The sequence below is a fragment of the Apteryx mantelli genome, chromosome 5 (assembly GCF_036417845.1).
Source record: "Apteryx mantelli isolate bAptMan1 chromosome 5, bAptMan1.hap1, whole genome shotgun sequence".
Classification (NCBI taxonomy): domain Eukaryota; kingdom Metazoa; phylum Chordata; class Aves; order Apterygiformes; family Apterygidae; genus Apteryx; species Apteryx mantelli.
This window is the reverse complement of record NC_089982.1, coordinates 62047126-62075087: the sequence shown is the minus strand read 5'-3', so window position 1 is coordinate 62075087 and position 27962 is coordinate 62047126. Positions and strand designations below refer to the sequence as shown.

Below are 27962 nucleotides of genomic sequence, written 5' to 3'. Positions count from 1 at the left end.
TTTGTGATGATCTGTGGGAAGATTTGAGAGTTAAAAGACTTTAGATTTAGTAGCAAATTTTGCAGAAAGTACACAGTCCTTAGTGAGAAAAGATATCCATTTGCTTTTTTAATCATTTATTTTCCCCAAAGCAATAAAATTCAACTGCTTTTGAACAGTTATCTCTGAGATGTTATTTTAGCTGAATGTCATAATTTTTAAACTAATACTTCCTTAAAGCTTCCCACTTAAGTTTAAGCATTTTTTCTATTTTCATTTTACAGTTTAAATAACTGAAACATTTTATTTGCATCTGTGAAACCCAATAACTAAAAATCTGATATGAGGTTGCCCTCTTCTGAATTTATACTTCTTAACTACTGTAAGCACACTCCAAAAAGAGACCTAAATTTGCACCAGAATATAATCCAACAATAAAATCATATTTTCTTTTCAAAAGCCAAGCATTCAGATATGACAGGAAAAAAAAACTGTTGTAAATTGCATTATAAGCAATAATTAATTTCTAAAAGTTTTGAAATGGTCTGCTGAAGAAAACTATTAGGATTATCCATGAAAAATATATATTTTCTATAAATTACTGGAGGCTCCATGACCCCAAAACTGTACATTCCCAACTCTTCCTGGAATATATGGCTGACTAGTATGTCAGCAGTTTTTTTCCAGGCCTTTTATTAGAAGTATGCACAATATGTTGTCCTTTTCTGATGTCCTTTGCCAAAGGCTTCACAAAAAGGAGAGATTGCAACAGACACAGTGGACCAAGGCCAAAGGAACATTTTGGATACTGTATGCACCAATGAGATGACAGAGCAGCTAGGATGCCTGCAGAAACAAACACAGCATGAGTGCCCCTTGAAAGTATATGCACAGAATGAATATGCATGAAGAAAGGTAAATGGACACCTTTTTGTGCTCAAGGAGGAATACGGAGCATTCACAAATACTTTAAAGCAAGTTTCAGAATTGCTACAGCAGATCTCTATGATGATATCTTTACACAGCTGTTCACCAAAGGTGGAATTTTCACTATTGACATAAATCCGCTTTGACCGTGTCCCAGCAAAAGACTTTGCTGAAGAAGTTTTTTGAGAGGTGATCACCACAGGAGTAGCTTTGTTATTGATAAATGCATCCAGCATGAACACGAAGAGAGCGTTCTTTCAATGCAGACAGAGGAGAGTAAGCTTGACTTCAAAGCCATCTTTGTCTTCTCCTAATCTTGGTCTTCTCTGCTACGCAGAGCAGTCCTGTGTAATCTAGACAGCCCAGAAGACTCCTCAGCAGGTACATGAGCAGCAGTACCAATACACTTTAAAGCCGAGCCATCAGCATGCCCATGGCTCTTCCCACTCCCACCCCGAGTAAAACCCTCATACCAAGTTTCTGAAAGGATCTTTGGAGAACAGCCATGCAGCTGTCATCCCTGGTTCCTCTTCCAAGTAAACTCTCTCCTTCCTGGAACTGGGGTTTGTGAAGACCTTTTCCTCTGTTGCATCTCTCCTGCACTCTGTGAAAGGAGAGTATAGGGATAAGGATTTAATCTATGGTTTCTGAATATACAGCAACCCCTGTTTTGCTGTCTGTGTGACCCAGGAGAGGTAAGATCTCACTTCTGGATAGTTTTCAGTAACTTTTTCCTGTTTTGGTAACTGTTTTATTTCTGTTTAAATGTTACTATAGATACTGGAATTCAGCCTCATGAAGTTATATAACACAAATTTGCAGAGGCAAGGGCAGGGATGTCAGGAAGGACAGTAACATCCTCCTGTAAGAACCACACACAGAAGAGAGGGTTCAGTGTGAGCCCATTCAGAGAGAAAGGTACCCTTCATACCTCATTCCAGATCTGGGAGTCTGTGTGGTTTCCCTCTGACCCATAAGGATCCAACGTGTCTGAAGCATCTGGGACTGATTGTGTGAAACTAGTCATAGGACACTCATTAAAAATATTGAAAGGAGAACAGCAGATTTTGTTCAGACGTCAAGAGATGGCAACATGTACAAACAGTCATTCCACAATTGAGGGAAAGCTGGTGGCAGACCTGAGACAGCAGCAGCTGAAGGAGAAACGGGGTACAATGTTCAAAAATGCTACAGTGCCTTAGGCACTCATGTTCCATCAATTTGCAGTATGGTTTTAGTTCTTAAGCATTCCTCCTTTTTGAAAAAAGGAATGAAGGTACACTGCATTTGTCTATACCATTCAGGACAGCCCTGTGCAGAGGAATCATCCCACCTTGGCACAAGCTAACTCCAGCCCCAGAAGCAGAGGGTTGGTGTGGTCGTGCATGTGGCTAATTAACCCAAGGAGCAGCGCTAGTTAGCTTTTGCACTAGCGATGTGCTGCTACAGATCTTCTGTGTCCGGGACCTGAGGCGGCAGAGGGCAAGGCACAGTTCAAGTCACACCAGCTTTCTCCGAGCTAACTCTGAGCAAAATTACCTAACCATGGTGGTATGCTGGATGTCCTCAGACATTTTCCTATTACTCATGAATATGTCTCTGTCATACTGTGGGGGAAAAAAGAGTCTCTAAACCAACTTGTGAAAGTTGAAACGTGTTTGGCTTTGCCACCACCATTTTCATAATTTTGGAAATGACTAAGAAAAAGTTCACTGGCCTCGAAATGTATCAATTTTCTATTGCTCTACCAAATATAACTGAATTGAAAACAGACACCAGTATGTAAGAAGGGGAAGGATGGATGACTGATTTATGTGCAGTTTCCCAATGTTTTAAAGAAACCTGGGTTCAGCTCTTGACTTGCTGAAATGTCAGAGTCTAAGTCCACATTTCAAAACTGAGCCGGACATTTGAAAGTTCCGCATAGAATTTACTGATTTAAATGCTGTAATTTTCACCTTTACATGCTAATATTGCCTCAGCTTTCCATGAGTGAAAGGGTGATGATGTCTCCCCATTTCACAGAAGTACAGCAAAGACAAATTCCCTTAGAGAGTATATGACGCTGAACATCAAGGTTTGGGGAGAAAGAGGTTATTAGAGATTCCCTGCAACACAGGCATATAACATGCCTAGCTCTGTTTTTTATTTAAACTAGTGTCAGTTGTAGTCTCATCTTTTTTAGCAACTACTACAAATGCTCCTTTTAGAGCTATTACAGATGCTGCTTCTTCTTCATTGAAACAAAGAGAGTGTTTAACAAGACAGAGAGATAGGACACAGTCATTTAGGACGGGAAGTGAATAAGAAGTAATTAACATAACACGGCAATATAGGTAGGCAGATCTCGTGAACAGAACTCGTTTCATCTTTCCTGTTTATTTGCATGTACCTGCCACCCCAGTTTTACATCTCATAGCTCCTCAAATACTGACACAGGAGCTTTAATCCATGTGTAGTTTTCAACCATGCAAACAAAGGCCATTTAGATATTCTTCAATGATTCAAATATTTGCAAGCTACATACACACTACTGTACTTGAAACAGAGTCTCTGATCCCATTTAATATATTCTAAATAAGTGTACAGTTAGCCTACTTAAGTTAGTGGAGTTTTTCTAAATTATGTAAATCTGGTCAGAGATGGGCCCATTGCATTTGCATGTTAAAAACACAGAGTTTATGTAAATATAAAGTGGGATATTAAAATGATCCAGCACTGATAAGGCTGCTAAGGTGGCAGTGACTCCAGCGCTTGTAGTTCATAGATATATATATATATGCATTTCATTTCTATTTCTTCCTTCAGTCACCAGGAACAAAATTAAAAACCAAAAAAACCCCAAAAAACTAGTAGTGATTCACAATGCCCCATCTGAGAAATGCCAGGGGAAAACAATTTCTGCAATGTACTGACTCACTCATTTTTTGACAATCTGATTCCTTTGAAAGTGTCTTGAAATGCTCATTGAAAAGTTAAGAACTTATAAAGGACCTGGCAATTTTTGGAAATAGAATACAGACATTAACTGTTGTAGGATAGCTAGGAAGGCCCAAGAAGGAACAAAAATGGTAGGTCTTCCCTTAAAGCTTAGTCTGAAGAATGTTTCTGTGATGTTGTTTTCAACTGATTCATATAAAACGCTATATGATCTTTGGGGAAACACAATGTACAAATGCTTTTCCTATTGTATTGAAAAACTGTTAGCCCAACTGGAAGACTTGCACATATTGTCACACAGTTTCTTTGCTTCCACATAATTTTAATATCATATATTTAATAACTATTATCATTTTAATATTTCTCAATGAAATCCTGAACAATAAACTGAATTGTAGACAATATACTTATTCAGTACCCCACGTCTCTAGATGTTCTGAATGCCATGTTCCCTCCTATTACTGTATCCTTTCTTTAACAATCCCACAGACTTCGTTTGAATTCTAACTACTATCAGATAATTCCAAATACAGATACTTTAACTAATCAGTTGTCTTCAGTGTGGTTCCTTGCTCAGAAATGCCAGTGTGACCTTACCGTTTGCTGAATCTGTAAATAAGTAATTATTTGGCTTACTTATTAAGGTAACACACCCTAACTAGGATGAAAAACCAGACCTACAAGATAATCATCATCTCAAGTTTCTGCTGGCTGTACTGTCTCAAAGTATTTGCCCACATTGTAATAGTGAAATTTCATACATGCTTCGCACTGTAGCTGGAAGTGCAAGGCACTGGTGGCCAAAGCAATAGTCATCTAACAGGTATATTCTCTCATTAATTTATGAGCCCTGAATCTAGTTCTGCAGATAGGAAGATATATATTCCTCACTACAGAAATTGTATTTCTGGGATGTAATTAAACTTTTTCTATCAAATAACTTTTCTTTATAATAGATAGATCAATATTGGTATTACTAGATGTTTCTGTAGGAGGCAAAGGATTACATTTCAGATTAGGAGAGTATATTTCACACTATAGCTGATATCACACAGGACATTAATCTTTTTATTGATACTTTGAAATTCTAAATAGCATTGATTACAAAAGTAATTTGGAAGCATCATGAAGACAGAAATGATGTTCAGAAAATTAGACATGTTGGTATAAGAAAAAATATATTTTTGAAATGATGCATAGCTGTATTTTCCCTAACACCTCTTCAGTTTTAACATTTAGAATATACAGTAAAGGAAAAAATAATAAAAATTGATGGTATCTGTTGGTAAAAACAGAGAATAGATACTGTTTTTGCTAAAGTATGTAGTACTACACATAGGTATGAAAGATGGTACCCACTGCTGTTGCTTTACTTTGCTGCTATTGTCTGAATTATGGCAATTTTAACTTGCAGTTTATTTTCATTCAGGTTTTATTTTTAACAAATACAACTTTTTATAGGTAGTGGCTGCCATCAACAGCCTGATTTTGAAGCACATAATGATCTTTATCTTCCCCTAAGAGTGGCACTTATGTAGCATCCCAGAATCACAGCATGGCTCAGGTTGGAAGGGACCTCAGGAGGTCATTTAGTTCAACATCTTGCTCAAAGCAGGTTCAGCACTGAATTCAAACCAGATTGTTCTAGGCTTTGCCCAGTCGGATCCTGAAAACCTCCAGGGACAGAGATTCAAGAGCCTCTCTGGGCAGCCTGCTCCAAATATTCATAGAGAAAAACTATTTTTCCTTCTATTGGGTGGAAACTCCCCTCCCCCATTTTTATGACCACCATCTGTCCTTCTCCTGGTGTGTTCTTCAGCAAAGAGCCTGGTTTCATATCCTCAGTGACCTCCTCATAGGTGCTGGGGGTTGCTGGTAGGTTACCCAAAACCGCCTCTTGTCCAGGCTGAACAAGCCCAGCTCTCTCAGCCTCTCCTCACCAACAATGTTCTGCAGTACATGAGTGAGGCCAATTGTTTTGCCTATATACTTTTATATGTCATAGCCTCTAGTGAAATATTTTTTTTAATATACTGAACTATACAATATACAAAGCATTAGATAAAGATGGCAGCTAGACCATTCCAGGGGTTAACCCAGTCAAAACTGGACAAGTTCCACAGAGTTTGTTCAATCAAGGGAATGAACCAATATCACACCAACTTCAGTACATCTCCTCAAATGAAAGAATTAATTCTATGCTTTGTCTGATAAGCCATTTTAGGATCTCAAAAATTAGCTGAGAAAGGTGCTAACCATTCAGTAAGTATTTAATGACATTAAAGAGAAACAAAATTTTTCAGTCTTACATTAATTTTTCAAATTGTTGGTATATATTTTTCTTGCAATACCAGATTTGCATGAAAAAAACAAAACATTGTTTCCCCAAACTACATGCCTTTGGAGGCTGTTTTTGAATATTGGGCATTATGAGTCATTCGTTACTGTGGAAATTCCAGTAAGTCAATGGAGTTATGTCAGACCTGAATTTGACTCTGAATTTCTGACTGTACATCCTATCCTAAACTGTTCAAGTAAACAAACTCCCCAAATGTGAAAGGAGAAAAAAAATTGCCTTTTTTTTTTAAGATACCTCTCAATCATTCAAATTAAACCCAAAGTTGTTCCTCTGTTCCGGTAGAAGGACACATAAAAACCTATGATCTCTGGATGTCTCAGAGATCTCCAAAGGTCAATTTGTACCCTAGTCAAGTTATATAAAGTGGAAGCCATACATAATAGAAAATGGCAAAATGGGGAAAGAAATGCTTTAATCAAACCAAAAATTTAACAGATTATTTTAAGATTCATCTATTTTCCCATAGCCAAGCAAACAAATAATAATTGGAGACCATAGATATATTAACCTTAAGTATCTACTGGCAGATCCAAGTCATATTTTTATAGTAGGAAGAATTTGACATTGCATCCTTTTAGTTGCCTGACTGAGCAAACTTGAAGCAGCTTTTACATAATATGAATCTCAACAGACATAAATTGACACATCTAAATTATTTTTGATACAGTAAAGCCAACTTTCATTTGTTAAGGATTTGACTTTCTGTCTAACTGAATTATAACAATCAAGATTTTTTGAGGATAGCAGAGAGAAAAATTACTTCTCTGGACTTCACATTGATTCAAGACTTTCACTGCTTATTTTGGAATTTTGGGATTGATAAGCAACAGAACTTTTATAACCAAACCACTGAATGTACAGATTTTTTTGTATGAGCAAATCACATCATCTTTCCATTTCCTGTTCTACACACCAAAAAGAAATTCCAGCCCCAGTATTCAGGAAAATGCAGTTCCTAAAATTGCACAGCAGTAAAGTTCAAGACCAGTAAGAAGTAAGAGACAGAGCATCTGCACAGATGACCAGACTGTGATCTCAATTATATCAATATCCACAGTTACTCTGAGCTTACATCAGTGTAAATTCCATGAGAATTTGGTCTCTGGACCAAATGTTAATGTTAAAATTGCTGCTATTCTTTATGCTTTGGAAATCTCAGGTCTTCCTGAACTAAATCTTGAACCTATATACTTAAAATAACAATCTTTCTACACCTCAAATAATGAAATTCAAGCCCAGCAACCATCAGTACCAGTTACAACGGCAAAAGAAACATGCTTGTTCTCAAAAATATCATCCTGTCTGAACAGATCTAAACCCCCACTAAGGTTGTCTCTGTGATTTTGATTGCTGCTAAGGACTAGGGGGCTGACCCTTGGAGGGCTGTTTTATTATTAAAAGCAGTCATGTGTGCATAGGTGGTGTTTTGACTAAAAAGAGCAGCCGGCCAGCCCTACCTTACGTAAGGCAGCAAACACAAAAGAGCCCTGTGTTGCGGTGTCTGAAGTTTGTTTCTGCACCGAACAAGCATTCATTTCAGGGGTGAGCAGGTCCGGCAGCTGCCCAGGTCCTCTGCGGTGGCCGGGGCAGGTGGGGAGGAGGCACCATGCCCTGGCCCCACGCACCTCAACACTGGCCCTAACCCGGCTCCGCGGCAGCATCCTCCCCATGCACCCGCGGGACGGACCTGGGAAGCCTGGGAAGCCTGGCCGCTTGACTCCTTCCTACCCTTCCTCTGAGCAATACAGCCCCAATTACGCAAACACGCGTTTGACTCACGTGTTGCTCACGTGCCTAAGTGGCTATAGGATGGGGCCCACCAGCCTATGTGGGAAATTTCAGCGTAATAAAAGTGAGTCTTGTCTTTCACTGTGAAGTGTTGAATAACACTTAGGTCTTTCAGGAAGGTCTTTCACAGGGACCAGTGAGTTGACTCTACCCACTTAGCTCCCAGAGCTGCAAGAGCTGTCTGCCAGAAGACAGGCCTGAGCCAGGTAATTTGCAGGCGCCTTTGTCTATACTACAGCCGAGCTGACTGCAATAGAGTGTAAACATAGCCAGGCCAGCTTTCAATTAGGTAGCTTAGGCACCAGCAGTAGTCTAGCCATAGAGTTCAGGCCAGTCTACCCGCTCAGGTATTTACCCAGCTTTTTGGGCATGTTTTCCAGCCTACTCTGAGGGCCATGCTACCGCAGTTGGATTGCTACCAGTACCCAAGCTGACGAGTTTAAGACCAGCTCAGGTCTGCCTGTGACTGCACTGTAGACATACCTAAGCCTCTAAATCATTTAAACTCCTACTGTCTCAATTTCCACATTTGTAAAGCTTGGAATTACAGCATTGGCCTAGGTTGTTACTGTACTGTTGAGATTAAACACTTGGTGTGCAAAACACGTTAGTGTACAATTTGAAGTGTGAAATTCATGGTTCTTCCTAGATGTGAACTGTTTAACACAAGTAATGAAAATTGCTGGCTATGTGATGACCCCTCTTTCCTTTCTTTCATTCCAGAACTAGTTTAGTGACGTCACATCAAATCCTCCATCTCATGACAAGGATTCATCCCACAGGTTACAAACCAAAGGAGACCCTAGCAATACTCTTTATTCTTTCCATACCAGAGAATGTGCACCACTGCTCTTCTTTCTGTTTTGAGAGAGAAGTCATTCAGCATGTCAACACTTGAAATGTTGCTGGGATGATGAGCAGAGTTAAGATGGAGGAGGTGTTGTGCTGGAAGATGTTAAGAGCTGCCATCAGCCAGCCCTTTGATCTAGAAATACTCCCAGACCTGGTTAAAACTGCTGGGTCTGCTAACCTGATGGCAAGGGCTCTCTGCATCCCCAGTTTTTCCCTCCTGGTTTTTCAATTCCCATTAAAACCAATCAGATTCTGATCACTGATACCTTGAACATCCCTTCAAATTTTGGATTTGTTAAAGTGTGGAGACCAAACACAGGAAGATGATGAAATGCTGACAGATGTAGGATCTTCCTTTGCACAGCGAAAGCATCATTCACAATCCTCTCTCACATTTGCTAATATAAATCCAAAGTGACTTCACAGAACACAGTGAAATTACAATGGATTGAAACAGGTTCATCTGAGGCCAGAATTAAATAATAGTTAATATGAAAACCCATTGACTTTACCAGGAGCAGCAGCATGACTTATTACTGCTAAATATTTTGGCATTTCTCACAATTTGACATCAAGACAACTCTGTCCCGGACTTAGGGGTTTCAGTTACCTGTGTAACCAGTGCTAGTTCACCAGAATAAGAATACAAAACTGGGACATGGCTACTTTATCTTGAGCACGTTCATATAAGAAAACTGCAGCAGCAGCTCCCTTTCGCAGCCCTAATGCAATGTTTTTTGCCCATATGTATGTTCTAACACCACAATTTTGTTTATTTTATAGACGTGTAATAAAAAAATCATTCTTTAAGAGCTACATGATAATATTTCAACAATACCTTGTTGTGACATGATACAGTATAATTGCTTAGCAGGAGATGCTACAATTTATTGTTGTGTCACTGAGTCATACCCTTTGGGGTTTCAAACTGGTGTCTTAGCTCACTTTTTAAAGACATACAGACTAGTAAGCTAAGTCAAGGGATGCATTAAAACATCCTAGAAATAAAAAGACATAGACTGAACATGTGCCTGTGCACAGCGAAGTGCTTAAAAACATTTCCCCTGATCCTCTTCCCTTCCCTCTTTGTTTTGGTTTTACAGCACTATTGACTAAGATAATAAAGAGAACAGAAACAACAACCCAAACATGCAAAAAGAGGTTTGTTAAGTTAGGGTCCTCTATAGGCGCTTGATCTGGTGTGATCTTCAGGAGCTGGAGATGCTCAGCACCTACCACTGGTCTTACCCACGAGAGCCAGCATGTAATCAGGGTCCCACAGGGGGACCTCTCCATCTGCAGAAAGCATCACTGGCTTTTCATCCATCTACACAATTCTCACTGCAGATCAGGGCCTTGCCAAGTGCCAAATTTGCCTCTTGCTTTTGTTTTTAGGTATCATATATGAATCAGAAGAGTACAGTACTTATAGTCCGTAATGAATATATAATAATTATAAGCTCAATATGGCAAATTAGTGGCAGACTTTTTGCCTAAGTTATGGCATTGAGACAGTAGCCCAGTATTTTTTTTAAAACAACAATATCCCAAGTTAAGTTCCTCTGTCTATACTTGGGTATCTAAATAAGTGGCTTCTATTTCACAAGCTGTACATGCAGTGCACTCCACTGACATTCCCGTCTCAACCAGCAAGCGCAGTCTTGGGACAAATTTTGTTCCCACATTGTCATTGCGCACCTCATTGTTCTCATGCCACTCCAGAATGTAAAACGTCCTCAGAACTACAGCTCACCCTGCTCTGAACACTGCTTTCCTGTTGTTTAATGTAAGCTCCTCAGGGCCACGCCTTCCCTTATAACCTGCGCAGCACCGAGCAGGAGCTGTGCCAGGGCAGGGGCCAAGGCTTCCCCACTCCAGCTGTGTGGCCCTGGCTGGGAGAGGAGCCCAAAGGGTGGGAAAACCAGGGGGTTTGCTCCACAGCTTGTCCCCCATTTAGACTCCAGTGAAACCTGCCTAAAGTCAGTGTCACCCCACAGATTTTAACGCTTACAGTTTGTTCGGGGGGAACCGGGCATTCCTGGGTACATTGAGTAGGTGGGCTGAGCTGGCAGCATTCAGCACCTCAGGGGCCCCAGTGGCTCGGGTGGCCGGGGGCACACCTGGGCCAGTTGCATGACTTAAGAATTGGGGAAAGGGAAGGAAGGGGAAAGGGAAAAAGGAAGGAAAAGGAAGGAAAAGGAAGGAAAAGGAAGGAAAAGGAAGGAAAAGGAAGGAAAAGGAAGGAAAAGGAAGGAAAAGGAAGGAAAAGGAAGGAAAAGGAAGGAAAAGGAAGGAAAAGGAAGGAAAAGGAAGGAAAAGGAAGGAAAAGGAAGGAAAAGGAAGGAAAAGGAAGGAAAAGGAAGGAAAAGGAAGGAAAAGGAAGGAAAAGGAAGGAAAAGGAAGGAAAAGGAAGGAAAAGGAAGGAAAAGGGGAAAAGGGGAAAAGGGGAAAAGGAAAAAGGGAAAAGGAAAAAGGGAAAAGGAAAAAAGGAAAAAAGGAAAAAAGGAAAAAAGGAAAAAGAAAAAAGAAAAAAGAAAAAAAGGAAAAAAGGAAAAAAGGAAAAAAGGAAAAAAAGGAAAAAAGGAAAAAAGGAAAAAAGGAAAAAAGGAAAAAGGAAAAAAAGGAAAAAGGAAAAAAGGAAAAAGGAAAAAAGGAAAAAGGAAAAAAGGAAAAAAGGAAAAAAGGAAAAAAGGAAAAAAGGAAAAAGGAAAAAGGAAAAAAGGAAAAAGGAAAAAGGAAAAAGGAAAAAAGGAAAAAAGGAAAAAAGGAAAAAGGAAAAAGGAAAAAAGGAAAAAGGAAAAAGGAAAAAAGGAAAAAAGGAAAAAAAGGAAAAAAAGGAAAAAAAGGAAAAAAAGGAAAAAAGGAAAAAAGGAAAAAGAAAAAAGAGTTGAGATCGCCTCTGCCCATCTGCCCCTTTCCCTCCAGCAAAGAGCCTCTCCCCGCGCAGCAGCACCTAGGCATCTCGGACTGATTAGAGCCATAAAAACCACCCCGGCACGGGGCCTCAGGGAGGGAGCGCTCGCTCCAGCCGGAGCGGGCGAGCCGCCAAGCTGGGGCGGAGGCGGGCCGACACCTCTGCCCCACGCCCGCCGCGCTCCGGCCCGCCCGGCCAGCGCCGCGGGGCCGCGCCTCGCCTCGGCCCGGCCCGGCCCGACCCGGCGCGGCGGGGCAGCGGGGCCGGGCCGGGGGAGCCGCCGCGCCGCCCCGCGCCCTTCCCCGGCCCCCGCCGGCGCGGCCGGCCGGGCGGCAGCACGCCCCAGAGCGAGCACCTCCCTTCCTGCCCCCCGGGCGCTGGGTGTTGGCGTTGTTTTGCCGCCGCCGCAGGTTGCCGGGGCGGGTGCGCAGGGAGGGGCCGGGGCCGGGGTGCGGGCCGGGTGCCAGGCGCACGCCTCTGCCCGGCACACGGGCGGGGAGGAGCCGGCCGGGCAGGTTCGTCAGCGGGCTCGCCGCCGCGCCGCGCCGCTCCCCTCCGCCCCGCTCCCCTCCGCGGCGGCTGGGGATAATTAGTGCCTGTGCGAGGCCGCCTGCCCGCGGGGCTGGGCGGGCGGCGGGGCGCGCCCCGCCTCGGCGCGGCCCCCACCGCGGGGCGGGGAGGCGCCCGGCCGCGACCCTCCCCGCGCCGCGCCGCCGGCCGCGGAGCCGGGCAGGGCGAGCGGCGCCGGTGTCATGTGACAGCGGGGCCCGGTGCCAGGAGCCCGGGGGGAGGCGGCCGGGGAGAGGCGGGCGGAGGGCGGGCGGGCAGCTCCTCCTCGCGCAGAGACCCGGCGCCGCCGAGCAGCCGCAGCCACGGCGCCCTGGGACGCGCCGGCCCCGCGCCTCGCCGCCGCCCCCGGCCCCGCCGCCCCGCGACGCCCCCCGCCGCCCCCCGAGGCCGGGCCCCGCCGCGAGTGTAAGTGCGGGACGGGGCGCTCCGGGCTCCCGAGCGACGGCGCCCAAAGGGAAAAGTTTCCAGGCGCCGAGAGCGACCGCAGGGGCGGGGGGCAGCGGGGAGCCGCGGCGCGGCGGGGCGACTCACGTCGGGGCCGGGGCGGGGCGGTCGCGGCGCGGGGCGGCGGTGCCCGTGCGGGGCTCCCGCGAAACTCCGCGCTGCGGCGCGGGGCGGCGGTGGGGAGCGGGCGGCTGGCGCCCGGGTGCGCGCACCTGCGGCGCCCGCGCCGCCGCGGCCGCCACCCCGGGGGCCCTCGGCGGGGAAGGGGGCGCCCTCCCGCACCGCTCCGCTCCGCCGCGCCGCACCGCGCCGTCGGGGCGGGCCCAGCGCCGCCGAGCGGGCGGGCGGGCGGGCGCGCTGCGCTGCCCCAGCCCCCGTCCTGGGCTCCGGGCGCAAGAGGCTCCTCTTCGGTTAAGAGACAAAAGTGCCGTCGGGTCCTACCTAGGGGAGAGTGCCGGGCAAAAGTGTGCCGCAAAGTGTGATGAGCTCCTTCAGCTGTGGCGGAGGGCGAAACGTTTGCCTGCTGCGCGGGGAAATATCACTGCAGGAGTTAGCTTCTTTAAAAGTATTGCAACAGTAGCTCCTAAGCGGTTCAGTAGTGCCCTATCCCTGGTTTAACTCTAACTGCGGTTAAGGATGATACTGGCTCTCAGAAATATATTTGTCCCACATATTGTCAACTAATTTTAGCTCCATTTAGCTATGATATAGATGGAGTTAAAACACATAGTATCTAGGATAGCACTGTCACTTAAATATGGAATTAGAAATGACGACCATAATTAGCTTGCTTTTCTGAATGCCTTTTTTTTTTAAAGCCTAAATCGGAATAGGAATATTTACTTTGGATCTTTGTCAGATGTATGTCTTGCACAGCTAGGGGGAACCCTGGAAAAGGAAGGCTTAATCCTCAAGAGCTCACACTGGGATATCACAGATTGGGAGAAATACCTCTCCTAGAATAGCTCAAATGATCATTCAAGAGCTGTATGAAAAATTACATTAAAATTGCTTTTTGTACTCCCCTGATAATTCAGTTACTGTACCTGCATTGTCTGCTGTGTTTTATTTACTTCCTAGCCTTTGAAAATTCAGGAAGTGTCCCTGTTTGTAAGGTTCAACTCCAAACGTTTTATTGTTATGAAAAGCTGAATTTGCATGGCTGATGGAAGAGCTTTGAGGACTTGACTTTATTTAAACTAATATCCATAAATGCTCATTACCTGTGTTGAAAACAAAGGTTTAAATGGCTGCTCACTCATGTTTTTTCCATAGAATACCTTTAAGATATGGGTTTTTTGGTAATTGCATGAGGAACTTCTTGTATGAGAGGAACCACATCTGGATTTGATAATCCTGCCTGACCCAGAAGAGATTTACTTCAAACTAACTTTCCTCTTGTATTTTTAGGGATATAATATTTTGTCTACTATGAAAATACGAAAATCTGAAACTGACTTGAGCGGCCTTTTTAATTTTTGTCTAAGCAGGCCCCCCCCCCTTTTTTTTTAATGCAGTGGGTAATGTGTTACAGACCACAAGGGAGACTGAGGGCAAGGGCAGAGAAATAAGATGTTAAGTGGTCTCTTCCTTCCATGAGAAAATGGACAAAATTGCATCTGAGTAATAGAGCTATAAGACAGCCCTTAGGTACTGTGAGGATTCAACCTATGCAATAGCTGCAAAAGTCTTTAGATAAATAATGATGTAAATATGCGTGAGATTAGTCAAAGGTTTTAAGATACTAGAGACAGGAGTTATACAACCACCAAATTACTTATATTTCCAGATATTCAATATGAAGAAAGTAACTGATAAAGGAACTGATACTATCAGCATAAAACACGCACCCACACGTCTGTAGATTTTGTACTAGCCAGTTGTAATCTCGTGTGCCTTCTTGAACTTCAGTTATTAAGTTAAACTCTACAGGAGTTATTAATGTTACTGTGATACTAGTCCACATAATTTGCAATAGTGTATTCTCATGTTGGATAATATTAGATGTCTGACCCATGGTGTGTGTATATGTGTGTATATATATATATTTTATATATATATGCATAAACAGTTCACAGTATGTAAGAGGAGAGAGAGTATTGAAACCACAGATTTGAAGGAAAGGAAATTTTGAAGTTATTCTAGTATATGACATCTAGGCAAGTTATGCCTTTTTCTGCCTCATGTCATCAGCTTGATGATTTCTTTTTATTGAGCTGTGTATTTGGGGTGCTTCAGAAATAAAAGCATTATACCCACAGTAAATCAGGTCCTGAGGTAAAGGTTCAGTGTATACGAAACAGAGATATAGAAAAGCTAAATTGCTAAGTGTGTGTGATGCGTTAGGAAAATGTTAAGTGCGCTGAGTTATGTTGGTCCTCAGCTATTAAACAGTACTGCACAGAAGTAGTGAAATACGGTGCAGCAACCCCTAGTTTTAAAAATTATTCTTGCCTTGATCTGACCCTCTAGTTCGGTTTATGAAAAAGGTGCTTACTTTAGCCTACGAGCTGACTGTTGGACGTAATGGAGATTTAGCTCTGTTTAGCTACTGGCGTTCTGCAAATCCAATAATAAATAAATCGGTCCAGGGAAGTTAATCATCATGACCTGTGGTGTCTGAAAATCTCATGCTCCCTGGTGTTGTTAAGGGAGCCTGTTTGTAAATAGGGCAGGTCCCCTGCATGAGGACAGTGTTTTTCTTCACACCCAGTGAACAAACACCTCCACCCAGCGTTGTTGTTTCGAAGGCTCCAGCTGCTCATGAATACGGGTCAGCGAGGGCCGCCGAGCGCAGCTCGCTCTCCCCGGCGCAGCCAGCAGAGCCGTTTCCTGTTCTTTGTTTCAAGGCTGGGGTTTGCGTCACGCATTCCTGGTGGCATGTGCGCTGCTCTTTCCTGTCTGGGCTGCTCGCTGCTGGGTCGGGAGCCCGCCCGGCCTGGGTCGGGAGCCGGCGCGGCCCGGCGCCCTCGGCCGCCCCGCCCGCCGGAGGGCCGCCCGCTCGCCTGGCTCCGTTATGTCACCGCGGGATGCCGGAGTTAACCTTTAACGCACACCCTCTGCTCCCGCCTGCTTGTAGGGGATGAGCTGGAGCTGCGCTCCCTTTTCCGAAAACCTGTGCTCCGGTCTCCGGAAGGCTCGGCGCCTGCTCTCGCTCGCGCGCCGGCCGGTCTGGAATAGCCCCGCTGCGGACATGGGGCTGTCCCGGCGCAGGCAGCGCGAGCGGGCGCGGGGCCGCGGGCGCGGCTTCGCCTTCCTAAGAGCGTTGGCGCCTGTCCTCATCCGGCCTGCGCGCCCCGCCGTGAGCACCTCCTGCTTCCAGTTCAGGTTAGAGCGACCGCTCTTGAAAGGAATACGTATTTTCGCATTATCTGAACTAGGTTTAGTACAGAAATCTTCCAGGTTTAATACGGAAAATGAGACACTGCTGCCTAACTTTTCTTTGGGATAAATAGGTATGGCTGGCTTATATGTTGCATTTTTGAAGGAGTAAAAATGCATTTTTTACTCCTATTTTTATATTTGTCTTCTCCTTCCCCCCCCTCCTCCCCCCCCCCACTACAAGCAGACATAGAGAAACATCAAGAGGAAATTCAAAAAGAGAACATAAATCTTTCTGTTGCTCTGAGTCTGACTGAAGAAGAGCTAAGGACCTGAGCGAAAGCTCGCTGAAATCAAGAGAAAGAGTTGCATTAACTTCAATGGGCTTTGAATCAGGCCATGGATGAAAGTGCAAGATGGACTGTTTCTTCCTCTCTGTCACTTGTGTGCTGGAATATGCATGTTTTCTGTACACACAGAAATGCTTCCAATCTTTTATTCTACTCCTGTTTTATTTCATTCATTTCTTTAAGTAACCTTCTTGTTTTTGCAGCTGCTCTTTCGGATGCTAAAAGTTAGTTGTTTGTGCTCACTGCAAGTGTCTTACTTCTTAAAAAATATAATAGAACTTATCAGAAATGTGTATTTCATAAAATTCCTCTTTCAGTGCTTAATTATATATGAAGAATAGTTTTTACTAAGTTAAGAATATGTGCATATCCTTATATCAACTTGTTTCTTTCCCCTTCAGAAATCCAGATAAGAAGTGGTGTCTGGCCACACAGTTTTGGTAAGTTGTTCGTTGATTGTTTTTGTTGCTCTCAGTTATTTTACTTGATTGTTTTTCTGTTAGTTTTAGAGTACTGTTCATGAGGTTACCCAGTAGAGCCTGAGTAAATATCTTTTAATTCTGCTGCTGTTAATTTGCACAGGATTTCAATCATATTTAATCTTTTTCCAATGACAGAAGTGTTGCACTTAACTGTAGTTTAATATTGGAAACTAGTGTGTAATTGTAGTAAATGTAGTAAATCACTAAACGTAAAAAATTTTGTGACTCACACCTTTTTGTAACCAGAAGTTTTACAAAATCTCAGACCAAGATTAAAATCATAGCAGGTTTGTAAATCAACTTTTTAATATTAGTTAACACCGCTAACAGGAGATCTTTTAAAGGTCTTTTATTCTGTCATCATTGAAGCTTTGTGTTTTCATTCCAAGGCTAGTTGCTTCCAATCCAGAATATGAAGTTTGGCAGAGCTGGTTTCAGAAGAGATTTAACCCTTCCCTATTAAGAATTCACTTGATGCCGAGCCTTGCTTTTGTGGTTTTAGTAGCCATAGTGGATATCTCTTGAGGTAAAATAGTGTAGGTGTACATCAGCCAAATAGAAAAATAAAGCTCTAACAGGCTTTTAAATACTAAACTGAATCAAAATGGAAAAAAAAAAAACCACTGTGTGGTCTGCCCATCATGCAGTCAAGTGTATTATTGACAAACTTTATACATGAAGGCAGGACAGAATTTCCTAAAGAGTCTAGGCTGCTTTGATCACAGTCTCATTTGTACCCACTACACTATCCAACTATTCTCCTCCCTTTTTTTTTCCATTTCCTTAGATGCACAGAAGTTCACAGACATCTGCCCTGTATTCAAATTCTGATTCAAATTAAACATTTAAGCTATTATTTATAAATGTATACTTACTTTAGGATTTGAAATTTTTTCCTCTGCCCATTCTGTTAAAAATGTTAAATCTGTCTCATATGTTTGATCAAATAGTAGAATCCTACATGTTAGAGAACAGTATTTTCTGTCATTCTTCTCTAGTAGTAATAAATAAGATTTGTATTTTCCCTTTAAAATTATCTTCAAAATTAACCTCTTAAAAAAACACAACAAAAAAACAAAGTCCAGTTTGGAAGGGAAAGATTATCATACCATTCCACATACTTTACTTGTTTTCGAAAGTCTGGTCTTTTCTCCTTACTAGACTGTTTCTCCTTCTAAGCAGTAGTTTGAGACAGGAAACCAGACAGCAGTCTGCCCTGATAAGGGAGAATATTGTCTAATGGTGGTGCCTCAAGATCTTTTCTTTCTCTCCCCCTTAGGTTCAGTAAATGTAGAACGGAGGATTGAACAGGGGTTACATGGGGTCCATTTTTCCTTGGTAGAAATGATACTTTTTATGAGCACTGGAAGGACTTTTTGCCTAGAATTCGCATACAAGAAAGCCATTTTCAGGCATGTGGCTTCAAAGAGTCTGTAAAAGTGTTATCTTAAGTTTCATTGAATACTGATTAGTCTGCTACACAGCTGATAAATGATTATGTCAGAATAGTTCTAGGTCAAACAAAGAGACATCAGCAAAGTTAGGATGCACAAATTGTGCAAAATACCAGATTTTTCAGCTCGCTTGCAATTCTGAAAATAGAAAGGTAAAAAATTTTCAGGTCAATAAAAAACATAAATAGTCTGAGATTCCTTGCTATGCAGAAAGGAGAAAAAAACATTTTGTCACATAGAAGTGGAACATTTAACTGTAAAGGATTAAAAAAACCCTAACAATTGTGATTAAAAGAACTGAAGCTTCTTACTTAAAAGCATGTTAATCATAGAATAATGTAGGGTGGACCTCTTGAGGTCATCTGGTCCAGCCACTCCTCTAGAATGCAACATTGCACTCTCTGGAATTTCTGGATTTTTTTTAAAGTGACACAACTCAGTGAAATCTAAACAAAATATTGTTGTTGATCCAAATATTCTTTTTCTTTATGCCTAACAATTAAAACTTTCAGCTGAAAAAATGTTGCCTTGGTATCATTTTCTTTTTACACCATGTCCTAACATTTTCAACAGTTATTACCCAGTGGAAATCCAGTGAATAAACCAGCAGAAAAGGCTGCCGAGTAGGAAAACTTTTTCTTGGTGTACTAGTTCTTAATAATTTCCCCCTAGTGTTCTTTGGGGGCTGCTCTGTTTCATTCCCCCTGCACTGTGTCTGGGCCTTCATTCCTTCCTCTGCTCTTGCTTTCTTTGACTGAATCTAACTGCTGTGCTGAACTTGAGTTTCTTTGCCTGCTGCTATTTTCAGGCCCAGTGCAGTTAAGCACTAGCTTACTTCCCATTAAAGTCCATGGAACTTTCTTGCTGACTCGGGTCTTGATGAGCAACTGGTACTGTAAGTGCAAACAAATCTTGTCGCTAGCTCTGGAAAACACGTCTTTGACCCCTTCCTGGGAGTCCTGTTCTCAGAAACTCATTTTTCTCTGTCTAACTGTCTTTCGAGGTTGCATTGGAGAAGATTTCTCACCCAGGTCTAAAAAACCTCCCCACCCTTTGGATTTCATCAGTGGAATCTTCTGATATTATCACTTCTCCTTAACATCAGGGGAAGTTTGACTTGAGGCTCACAGAAGAAGTAATAGTTTCAGAACAACAAAGTTTCAAAGGGCTTGGACCAAAGCGCTTTTGGCCACATGACTTGCGTTTGCTGCTAGATCCCGGCAATGCTGCAAACACTGCAGTGTCTTTGTGGAGGGCGCTCATGCAGCACTAATTTAGCAGATGTCATTACGTTATTTTGTAATTATACCAACAATAACAACACTACTTGGAAGCTTCTAAGCCAAGCCTCACTGTACCATAGGGCAACATTCCTTGCTTCCCCAGGCACAAGGATTGAGAAAGCAAGCTCCATGCATGGTTTTGTGCAGGAGAGGAGAGGGGCAGAAGTTATGGTTGCCACCCCCCTGTCCCAATAGTGTCAGGTCTCTGACTGCTCTTCCAGGGGTTTAATGAAAGCTCTGTGCTAGAGGGAGGATTTGTAGTTGTTGGATGTGCACAGTCAAGACGGGCCCTCTACCCCACCCTTTCCTTTCATAACAGGTCTTCAGAGTTGGTGGACCTTGAAGGTAGGTGCACTGAACAGCCTGCAGTAGCTGCACTGCAGTTGCTCTTCTGCAGCTGCTCTTCTGCAGCTGCTCTTCTGCAGCTGCTCTTCTGCAGCTGCTCTTCTGCAGCTGTTCTGCACTACAGATGTGTAGTCTGGGGCCCTTCTTAACTGCTCGGCTCATTTCATCCAGAGTGAATAATCTTTGCAAAACCTTATTGTCAAAATACATTAAGTACCTTTAAGCTTTCATTTACTTACATCTATCACACCATACCATACCAGGAAGTTAATATCAAGAAGTCTCCAACCTGGACAGGAAAATGAACTATTCTGGTGATAAACATTCCTTTTGGAAGGGATCATTTGCTGCATATTGGATCATCTTTAAAGAAATAGTTCCTTTAATTATTAAGGGGCAGAGTTTATATTTTTCTGACTTGCTGTTTTCACTGGACTTCAGCTCTGAAAATACTGAGGGACTTTGCCTGGACTTTACCTTGCACCTGTCCTTGTTTGCATACAAAAACCAATTGCTTCATTTGTCTTTCTGAAGTACAGGGTGTGAGCAAAATCTTATCAAAAGCCATGTCCTGTTTGGACAAGTTGGACTGCCTTGGCAGAGATCCACAGGGTGGAGTGAATGGGAGGAGGCAAGAAAGTAAAACTGGGTGGCTTGTTAGCAGAAAGAGAGAGAAGGCGAGCAAAAAAAAGAGAGGGTGGAATGTTTGCCTACCGGATTGCAGTTAATTATTTAGTTTCAGATTACGTGCATTTTAAATTCTTTTAACCCACATTAAAAAAACCTTTTAATGTAAAATAGTTTATACAATATGTGAAAGACAAAGGCCCTATTTTTAGTAGACTTAATATAAATATATTGTTGTCTTTCCACTGCTTTCTTCGGGGTACCTCAGGAACGAGAGTTGGTACTTCAATTTTCCAGAAATTAATTGTATTTACTAAACAATTGATGGGCTTTCAAACAAGTACATTATGAAATCAGTGTGCACAGTAGAACCCAACTGTTTTTCATTCCTCTGTAATAGAAACAGATAAGACTGTTTACCTTCCCTATTGCCCTCTTCTCAAATATTTAGGAGAGAGAGAGAGATTGGGAGTTTTTGGATTAGTAGGCATGTTTTTTTTTATTGGAAGTAGTGTGTATGTACGTACATGCATGCACTTACTTGCTAGTGAATGGGGTCCAAGCGACCAATTTGCAGCATTCTGTTTAAATGCAGAGAAGATTGTTTCATGAGTTTATTTGCAGTCTTGGGGAAGTGTCATTCTGAGCTAAATTTTAAATGCCAGACCCAAAGCTGGTTTATACTGACTTTGTAGCAACTATACCAGATTCCACAAGGTAAGGATCTGACCCTCCAATCTGGACCCACAGGACCAAGCATCATACACCAATTGATTTTCTTTTCTTGAAAATCTATTTCCACTTACTATCAAACTGGGAAGAGAAACCTACCTCTTAAGAGTAATGCATGTTAAAGGAATGCTCAATTTCTGTACTGTGGAACAGCAATAAAAGTAAGATTTTCCTCTACTGTTCTTAGATGACTGCATCTGACAAAGATTGAGAACTATTTTTTCGCTTTTGCTCAGTGCAGTACACTTTCTATTTTCAATGTCAGTCTAACTCCTGCAGAGTAATTTAGAGCCCTCTCAAGAAACACTCAAATGTGTAACATGACATGTGAAATGCATATCAAGTGTCTTTCACACACGTTCTTGGAGAAAAAGGAGAAAAGAAATAACTCTTGAACTGAAGAAAATCCAATTGTAAAACCACAAAAATGACAAACAGAAAAACCTGGGAGCATGATGGCTTACTTAGAACTTCTTTCTTTCTTTCTTCCTTTTAACTGACTAAAATAGTTGGTGTGCCACTTTATCTATGCACATTTAAACTAAAAATTGAAAGTTTCTGGAAACCTGAAAGCAAGTAGTTACATATCCTTATATGTGAGGTCTGAAATGTTGCATTTTATTGTAAACATTTTTTAAAATCTAAAAATACACATCATGAAAACAGAAATGTTAAAAACTTGATAACCACTCAAAGAAAAATAATATAGTTCATTCTCAACTTGCTCTCAAACATGCTTAATGTATTTATAAAATTACCACAATTTTTAGCAAATAGTACCATCTTACAAAATATTTCTAAAATAAAACCATATTTTAAATATAAACCGGAAATCTCATTGAGCTGCTCTTTTTGTTTCACTTTATTTTTGCAGTTTGGTTTTATCAGACCTTTGACTTTTGTAAGAAGAGTTATGAAGATACTTTCATTTACTTTTTAGGAGTTAAACTGGTTTATTTCCAGTATTCAAAAAGTATACTGTTGTAATATTTTTCTATAAGTCATCAAGCTTTGTTCATACACATAAATCCATGGCAGACTTAAAACAATTCATGCTATCTTACTTTGGAAGTTCTTACCAATTTCTTACCTATAAACACACGTGATAGTTAAATATTGCAAAACTGTTCATTAGTGTAGGCTTATTAGAATTGTTCTAATTTGAAGCAGGTACATCTTAAACATTTAATTTAAATCTCTGGAAGAATTTTCTGGCCACAATTGCAAGTATGGTGTTGTGCATTCAGCCTGCTTCCTTAGGGTGGACTTGTCCTGGGGGAGTAGTGTGGGTGTATTGGTTTATTTCCAGTGCCATCTACTGGTCAGAACTAAATTTGTGTAATGTCTTGTCCTCGCATCCTACAGAGGTCATACCACTTCTAGGCAGTGCTCTGCAGGGTATAGTGTATGATCAAAACTTCCTCATAAAATACATAATCCCAAGTAGTTTATAAAAGCTTTATCAACATCTAAATGTCATTGAGAACAGCATTCCTCTGCTTCCCTTGGCTTTTCTCTGGACGCTTTCTGGGCCACTCCAGAAGAACTATCTCCTCCTCCTCTCCTTCACAGTGTCTTTCCAAGTTGACCACGGCAGATGTGCGATATGATAGTTAAGATCTAACATGCTTTACGCTAAATCCTTTTATCTCAGACAGTTCCAAATAGGCTATTGGACAAGCAGAAAATGATAGAAAAAACAACTGAAGCTCCACAGAATACAGTCTAGATCTTTTTGAAGTGTTGGGTTTGTACAGTTAACACAAATGGTTGTTGCATTGTCAGTAAATCCATTCCTTCAGAGAAAAAATAACTGATGTATTGCTTATGGGAGGTCACTGCAGCATGTCACATGCACCTCTCCAAATTAGTCCTGGTTTTTAATCTCCTTTCTTTTGCATTGATTTCAGTGTCACTGTACCTGATAGTTTCAACTTTTCTGCCTGGATGCTGAGGAGAGGGACAGCCTCTCCAGAATCAGTTCACTGTATTATCAGCTGAACAAGATTGTTCTGAAGTTGGAGTGTTGATGAAAAATGCATGGTCTAAACCGTGACGTGTTGCTTTCCACACTGACAGCTAGTGAAAGTTGAGAATACTGTGGCCTTGATGTGCTGGTGTGCACAGTAAAAACTCAAATTAACTTCTATTAAAGACAGCAGATGTCCCTTGACTTCAGTGGCAATTGGGAAAGAATAAAGTCATGATAACTAAAATATTTTAAATGAAACACTGTCAAATATTAAGAAAGCTACGTTAGATATAGATAGATATTCAGTCTGACAAAATAATAAGTTCTCTCCAATCCAGAAAGTTGATTGTGGGATTTCCTTCAGCTTTCTAAAACATTGTCTTCCCCTTGTAGACCAGGACATCAGAGGCACCAGGACAGCTGAATAAAAAAGATGCTAATGTTTGACCCAGTCCCTATCAAGCAAGAGGCCATGGAACCTGTTTCAGTGGTAAGGCTTTTAAAATATTTTAACCGTTGTGATCACGCTATAGTTTTCCACTTTTAAGTTTGTGCCAGGATTTCTGTAAGCGTTGGACTACTCCAAGAACTGCTGTGGAACTATATGTTGCTTTTAGGGCAATCAGAGTCACATTCTAGGAAATCTTTTTCAGTAGTTTGTGAATTTATTGCCCCTAGAGGATGTGCCCCATCACCTCTGCCACTGCTCCCATCCCCAGAGCAGGGGGAGAACATCCAAGCACCCCTCAGTCATTGCGACTGACAAAGCAAGTAATGGCTTTCTGCTGGGTAAGCTGGCTAAATTACCTTACCCTGGGGTCAGATGAGAACCAGGACAGTGGAGAAAGAATGAGGGAAAAGAGGGAAAGGTAGACTTTTTTTTTTTTTTAATTGGGTTAATTTTCATCAGTTTGGTTTACAGGGTCATTTCAGCAAAGAGTCTGATAAGCAAGAGCGACAGGAGCGTGTAGCTGGGGAGGGGACAGTGAGAACTGCGTCGGTCTAGGCTGCCAGGGAAACACTGCCTGAGGAACAGTCTCACCTGTACTGCATTTATGCAACTTCCCAGAAAGGGAGGTTCTGTTTTTTCTCCCTCCCACCCAGCTTTGTGCTCCCACCATCTCTTTTGCCTGAGGTCTAGCAATTGTGTGGAGGCAGAATGATTTGGATCATTTGCATCAGCTCATTGAATGGTCAGCATGGGTAACCCACCCAAAAAAAAGCCAAAACTATTTTTTTGTCAGATCAGGAAGCTGATCTGACTTGTTCTGCAGCTATTCAACCTAGAGCAATGGTGGGGGGAAGGGAGAGGGAGCAGGACCTCCCCTCTCAGCAGTAGCCTGCAATTAGATCAGATTACGTGTAACATGAAACCTCACCTTTAGAAAGGCTGATGCATTAATACTGTGGAGTCAGTCTGCATAAATTAGCGTGCATTAAATCCATGCTCTGAATGCATTTTCAGTGGAAAATTTGCTTCTTGCTTTATTTAAAATGTAGAATAATTGCCATAAATTTAAACGTGTCTGTAAACAGTCTGATTTCTTTGGTGTTGTTAAGAGTACATGTTGACTGTTAAATTTATATAAATCATAGAATTACAATTTTATATTCATGGGGTTTATTTACTTCTGAGCAATGACAGAAAAATAGTCAGCCTGTCACTGAGGACATAAGTATATTGACACTTTGTCAGTCAAGAAAGTACATTAGTATTGGTCAGTCTGTCATTTCAATCACAATTATTGCATATTCTTATTAAGATAAACAGTGATTATCTAAGATTATTTAAGGATATCTAATTGTTTTCGTCAAAGGCAGAAAATAGGCCACATCCACAATAAAGGAGCTATCATTACACTAATGACAGAAAATCGCTATAGAGACACTATGAGCTGTCCTTGGCATGCATCTGCCTTCATCTCCCAAAGAAGACTCTGCAGTGGCTTAGGATGGTGCACACAAGAGACAAGATCCAGCCCCAGACAGCCACGTACTTCTGCAAGATAGGCAGGGTCAGTCCTTCAAACAGATGACCAGGGAAGGCATGAACAGTCCCTTCCCCAGAATGGAGGATGAAGGAGAAATTATACATGCCAGGTGCTTCATACAGATGTGTAGCACCTTTCACATGTTGGACCTGTGGAGCTCTTACATATTCTTATACCTCTGACCAGCCACTAGAGACTATGTAGAACATTTTACTAAATGTGTATGCTTTCCTTTTACTTACTGCATAATGCGAAATAAAAGCAGGAAAGGCGAACTGGAAAGGGGGACTGCTTAGATTCTTTCCTGAGAAAGTTCAGAGGAAAGGACACTGTTTGAGTGAGGGTCCCCTCGTGAAGGTTGCTCAGTGTTTCCTCAGGCTGGGGGTGTGTTTGTCTCAGCTCCTGTGCGTGCACTGGCTGTTTCGCCCTGAGCCCTTGAGGTCCTGGCTGCCCCTGCGCTTCTCGGTAAGGTGGTTTCCTTGGAGCCTGGCTGCCGAGAACCGCTCAGCCGGAGCTGTTCTGCAGACACCTTTAAAGGGAGGGAGGGGATCTTGGTACAGGGAGAACGTAGCAAAGGGTAACAGTCACCGAGTGTGTTAGTTTTCTTGACCTTCTCTTGAGGAGGCATCAGTGTGGGTTTTGTTTTGTTTTGTTTTTGAGAGGTGCTGAGCATACCATTCAGTTCACTGCGGGCTGACATAACTCAAAGCCTTTGAAAATCAGGATTTATATGTATAGTATCTCTCATTTTGATAGTACCATTAGAGGTCAAACAAAACAAAGCTCCCTAGGAATGATTATTTTACCTGTTTCGATAATAAAGTATATATGAACATACAGTCTGCAGGTACAAAACCTGTCTTTAAAAAAATCTCACTGGTTGGGGTGGGAGATGCAAACAAATTATAGTTTTGACACCACTGTGTTTCAGGGCGTGTGGTTGAAAGGATTAACTATACTTCTCAAATGACTGAAGCTTGCACCCAAAGTATTTCATCACTCTACCAACAGCTCATACTATTTATCAAATTGAACTATCAAGCATATTTTATGATAGTTCTTAACGAAATAGTGACGGATTCATCTCAGTCCTACCTAAGTATTCACTGTGAGCACTTTTTAAAAATTTGGACAAATAACAGTGACCATTCAGTCACAGAAGTTGCTTTTTATGTGTTAACATCTTTATGAATTGAAATAAGCAGGTTTTTTTCTGACCTTCAATCAGTCCCCAAAACTGTTTGCTTCATCCCTTTTTTAAGGCAAAGTGGTATGTGCTACATGAGAGGCTGAGTAACTAGTAATTAGAATATGAATTTCACATGGTGAGAATGTTTCTTCATGTATTATCTACTACTTGAGTTAAATCCTATTCATTCTCTTATGTGATACTGATTTGACAACTTGTACAAGTAGCTAAGCTGGATCATCATCTGTTTTTGCAAGAAGCTGGTTAGACTTTTAAAGTCAAATGCATTGGGTTTTGTAGTTTATAAAGACTTGATGAATTGCTTCAAAATCTCTTAGCATGTAAAACAAAAAAGGTGTTTCACTGTGGCAGTTTTAACAGAATTTAGCAAATTATATCAGATTAATGCTTCATTAGTGCTTCATAGTGTCGCCTTAGGGAAACAGCAGTCTTCTGGGTGGTGAAAGGTATCTTTTGACATATTTGGCCAGTCTTTATTCTTGACAGATTGTCAAGAGGAAAAGCATGGTGATTCCTTCTCTCTTCTGAATTATGGATTTAATTGTGTGAACCACCTGGATGTTTTCAAAAGATGCCTCAAAAATGTTAGAAGTTGCTTGAGTTTATTTTCCAGTCTCTTTGTGGGTTCAGTACTGGAGGTTTTATTCTGGACAAACAGTAAGTAAAAGGAAAGGAACTGCTTAGTAAGGTTCAGTTGGAGAGTGTACAGGAATATATGCTGAAATACAATCCTGCATCTTTATAATGATGTTCAAGGGAAATGCGTCAGCTTAAACGTTTTGGGGAAACAGCAACAATACCTAGTTTTACATTGTTCCACCAGAATACTTCTAATCGGTGCTAAATATTTAGTATTGCCAATGTCAGATACTTCATGCTGTTGCAAATCGGGAGCAGATCTAGTGAGGATGGAAAGCTGCGTGGCTGCAACCTTGCCGAATGACGAACACTGCACCAGACAGTGCTAACGGGTGGGGAGAGGCAAAAGTCTCCTTCCCTTCTCTCTCCCTTCCTCCCCTTCCTAAATGGTATGGGACAGTCTTAAAAAAGACAGCCTGGTCAGTGCCTTAATACAAGCCAACTGTTAACCTCGTTGTTTAATTGTCGTTTGATCCGTTGACTTCTCTGAGACTCTCAGCTGCAGCCGGGCAGGAGGTCAGGCTCGGCTCTGCTCTGCTTTGCTCTGCGGCTGTGGCCAAGCCAAGTCCTTCATGTGCAGCCAGAATTCTCCCAAAATAGGCGATGGCCCACGAGGGAAGTGCCAGGACTGGCAGAAAAGGACTGTTCTCACAGGCTACCTATATGCTCCTGGCTGCTGCAGTCAGTGACGTTCAGAAAACCAAGCAGTTTCAGGTAGTTGTTCTTTTTTGTTTGCTATCGCTGACACTCGTGGCTTGGAGAGAGATGGTGGCGTCTCCTGTG

The 27962-nt window shown here is 42.1% G+C and overlaps 1 protein-coding gene and 1 long non-coding RNA gene across 3 annotated transcripts in view; one reads left to right on the top strand and one right to left on the bottom strand.

Annotated features, from left to right (window-relative positions):
- Positions 1-526: 526 nt before the first annotated feature.
- Positions 527-12958, bottom strand: LOC136992268 (uncharacterized). The gene is made up of 3 exons (XR_010884444.1): positions 12861-12958; positions 1380-1510; positions 527-1259 (listed from the first exon to the last, which is right to left on the bottom strand). It is a non-coding gene; the product is annotated as an uncharacterized lncRNA (long non-coding RNA).
- Positions 12704-27962, top strand: part of KLF3 (KLF transcription factor 3) — a 29795-nt gene continuing 14536 nt past the window's right edge. The window contains exons 1-3 of one of the 2 annotated variants that reach the window (XM_067298145.1): positions 12704-12734; positions 16846-16884; positions 23733-23829. In XM_067298145.1, the coding sequence (XP_067154246.1) occupies positions 23773-23829 (57 nt within the window). In that variant the 5' untranslated portion in view covers positions 12704-12734; positions 16846-16884; positions 23733-23772. Of the gene's footprint in view, positions 12735-15613; positions 16101-16845; positions 16885-23732; positions 23830-27962 lie in introns of those variants that run through there. The other variant, XM_067298144.1, reaches the window with a different exon arrangement.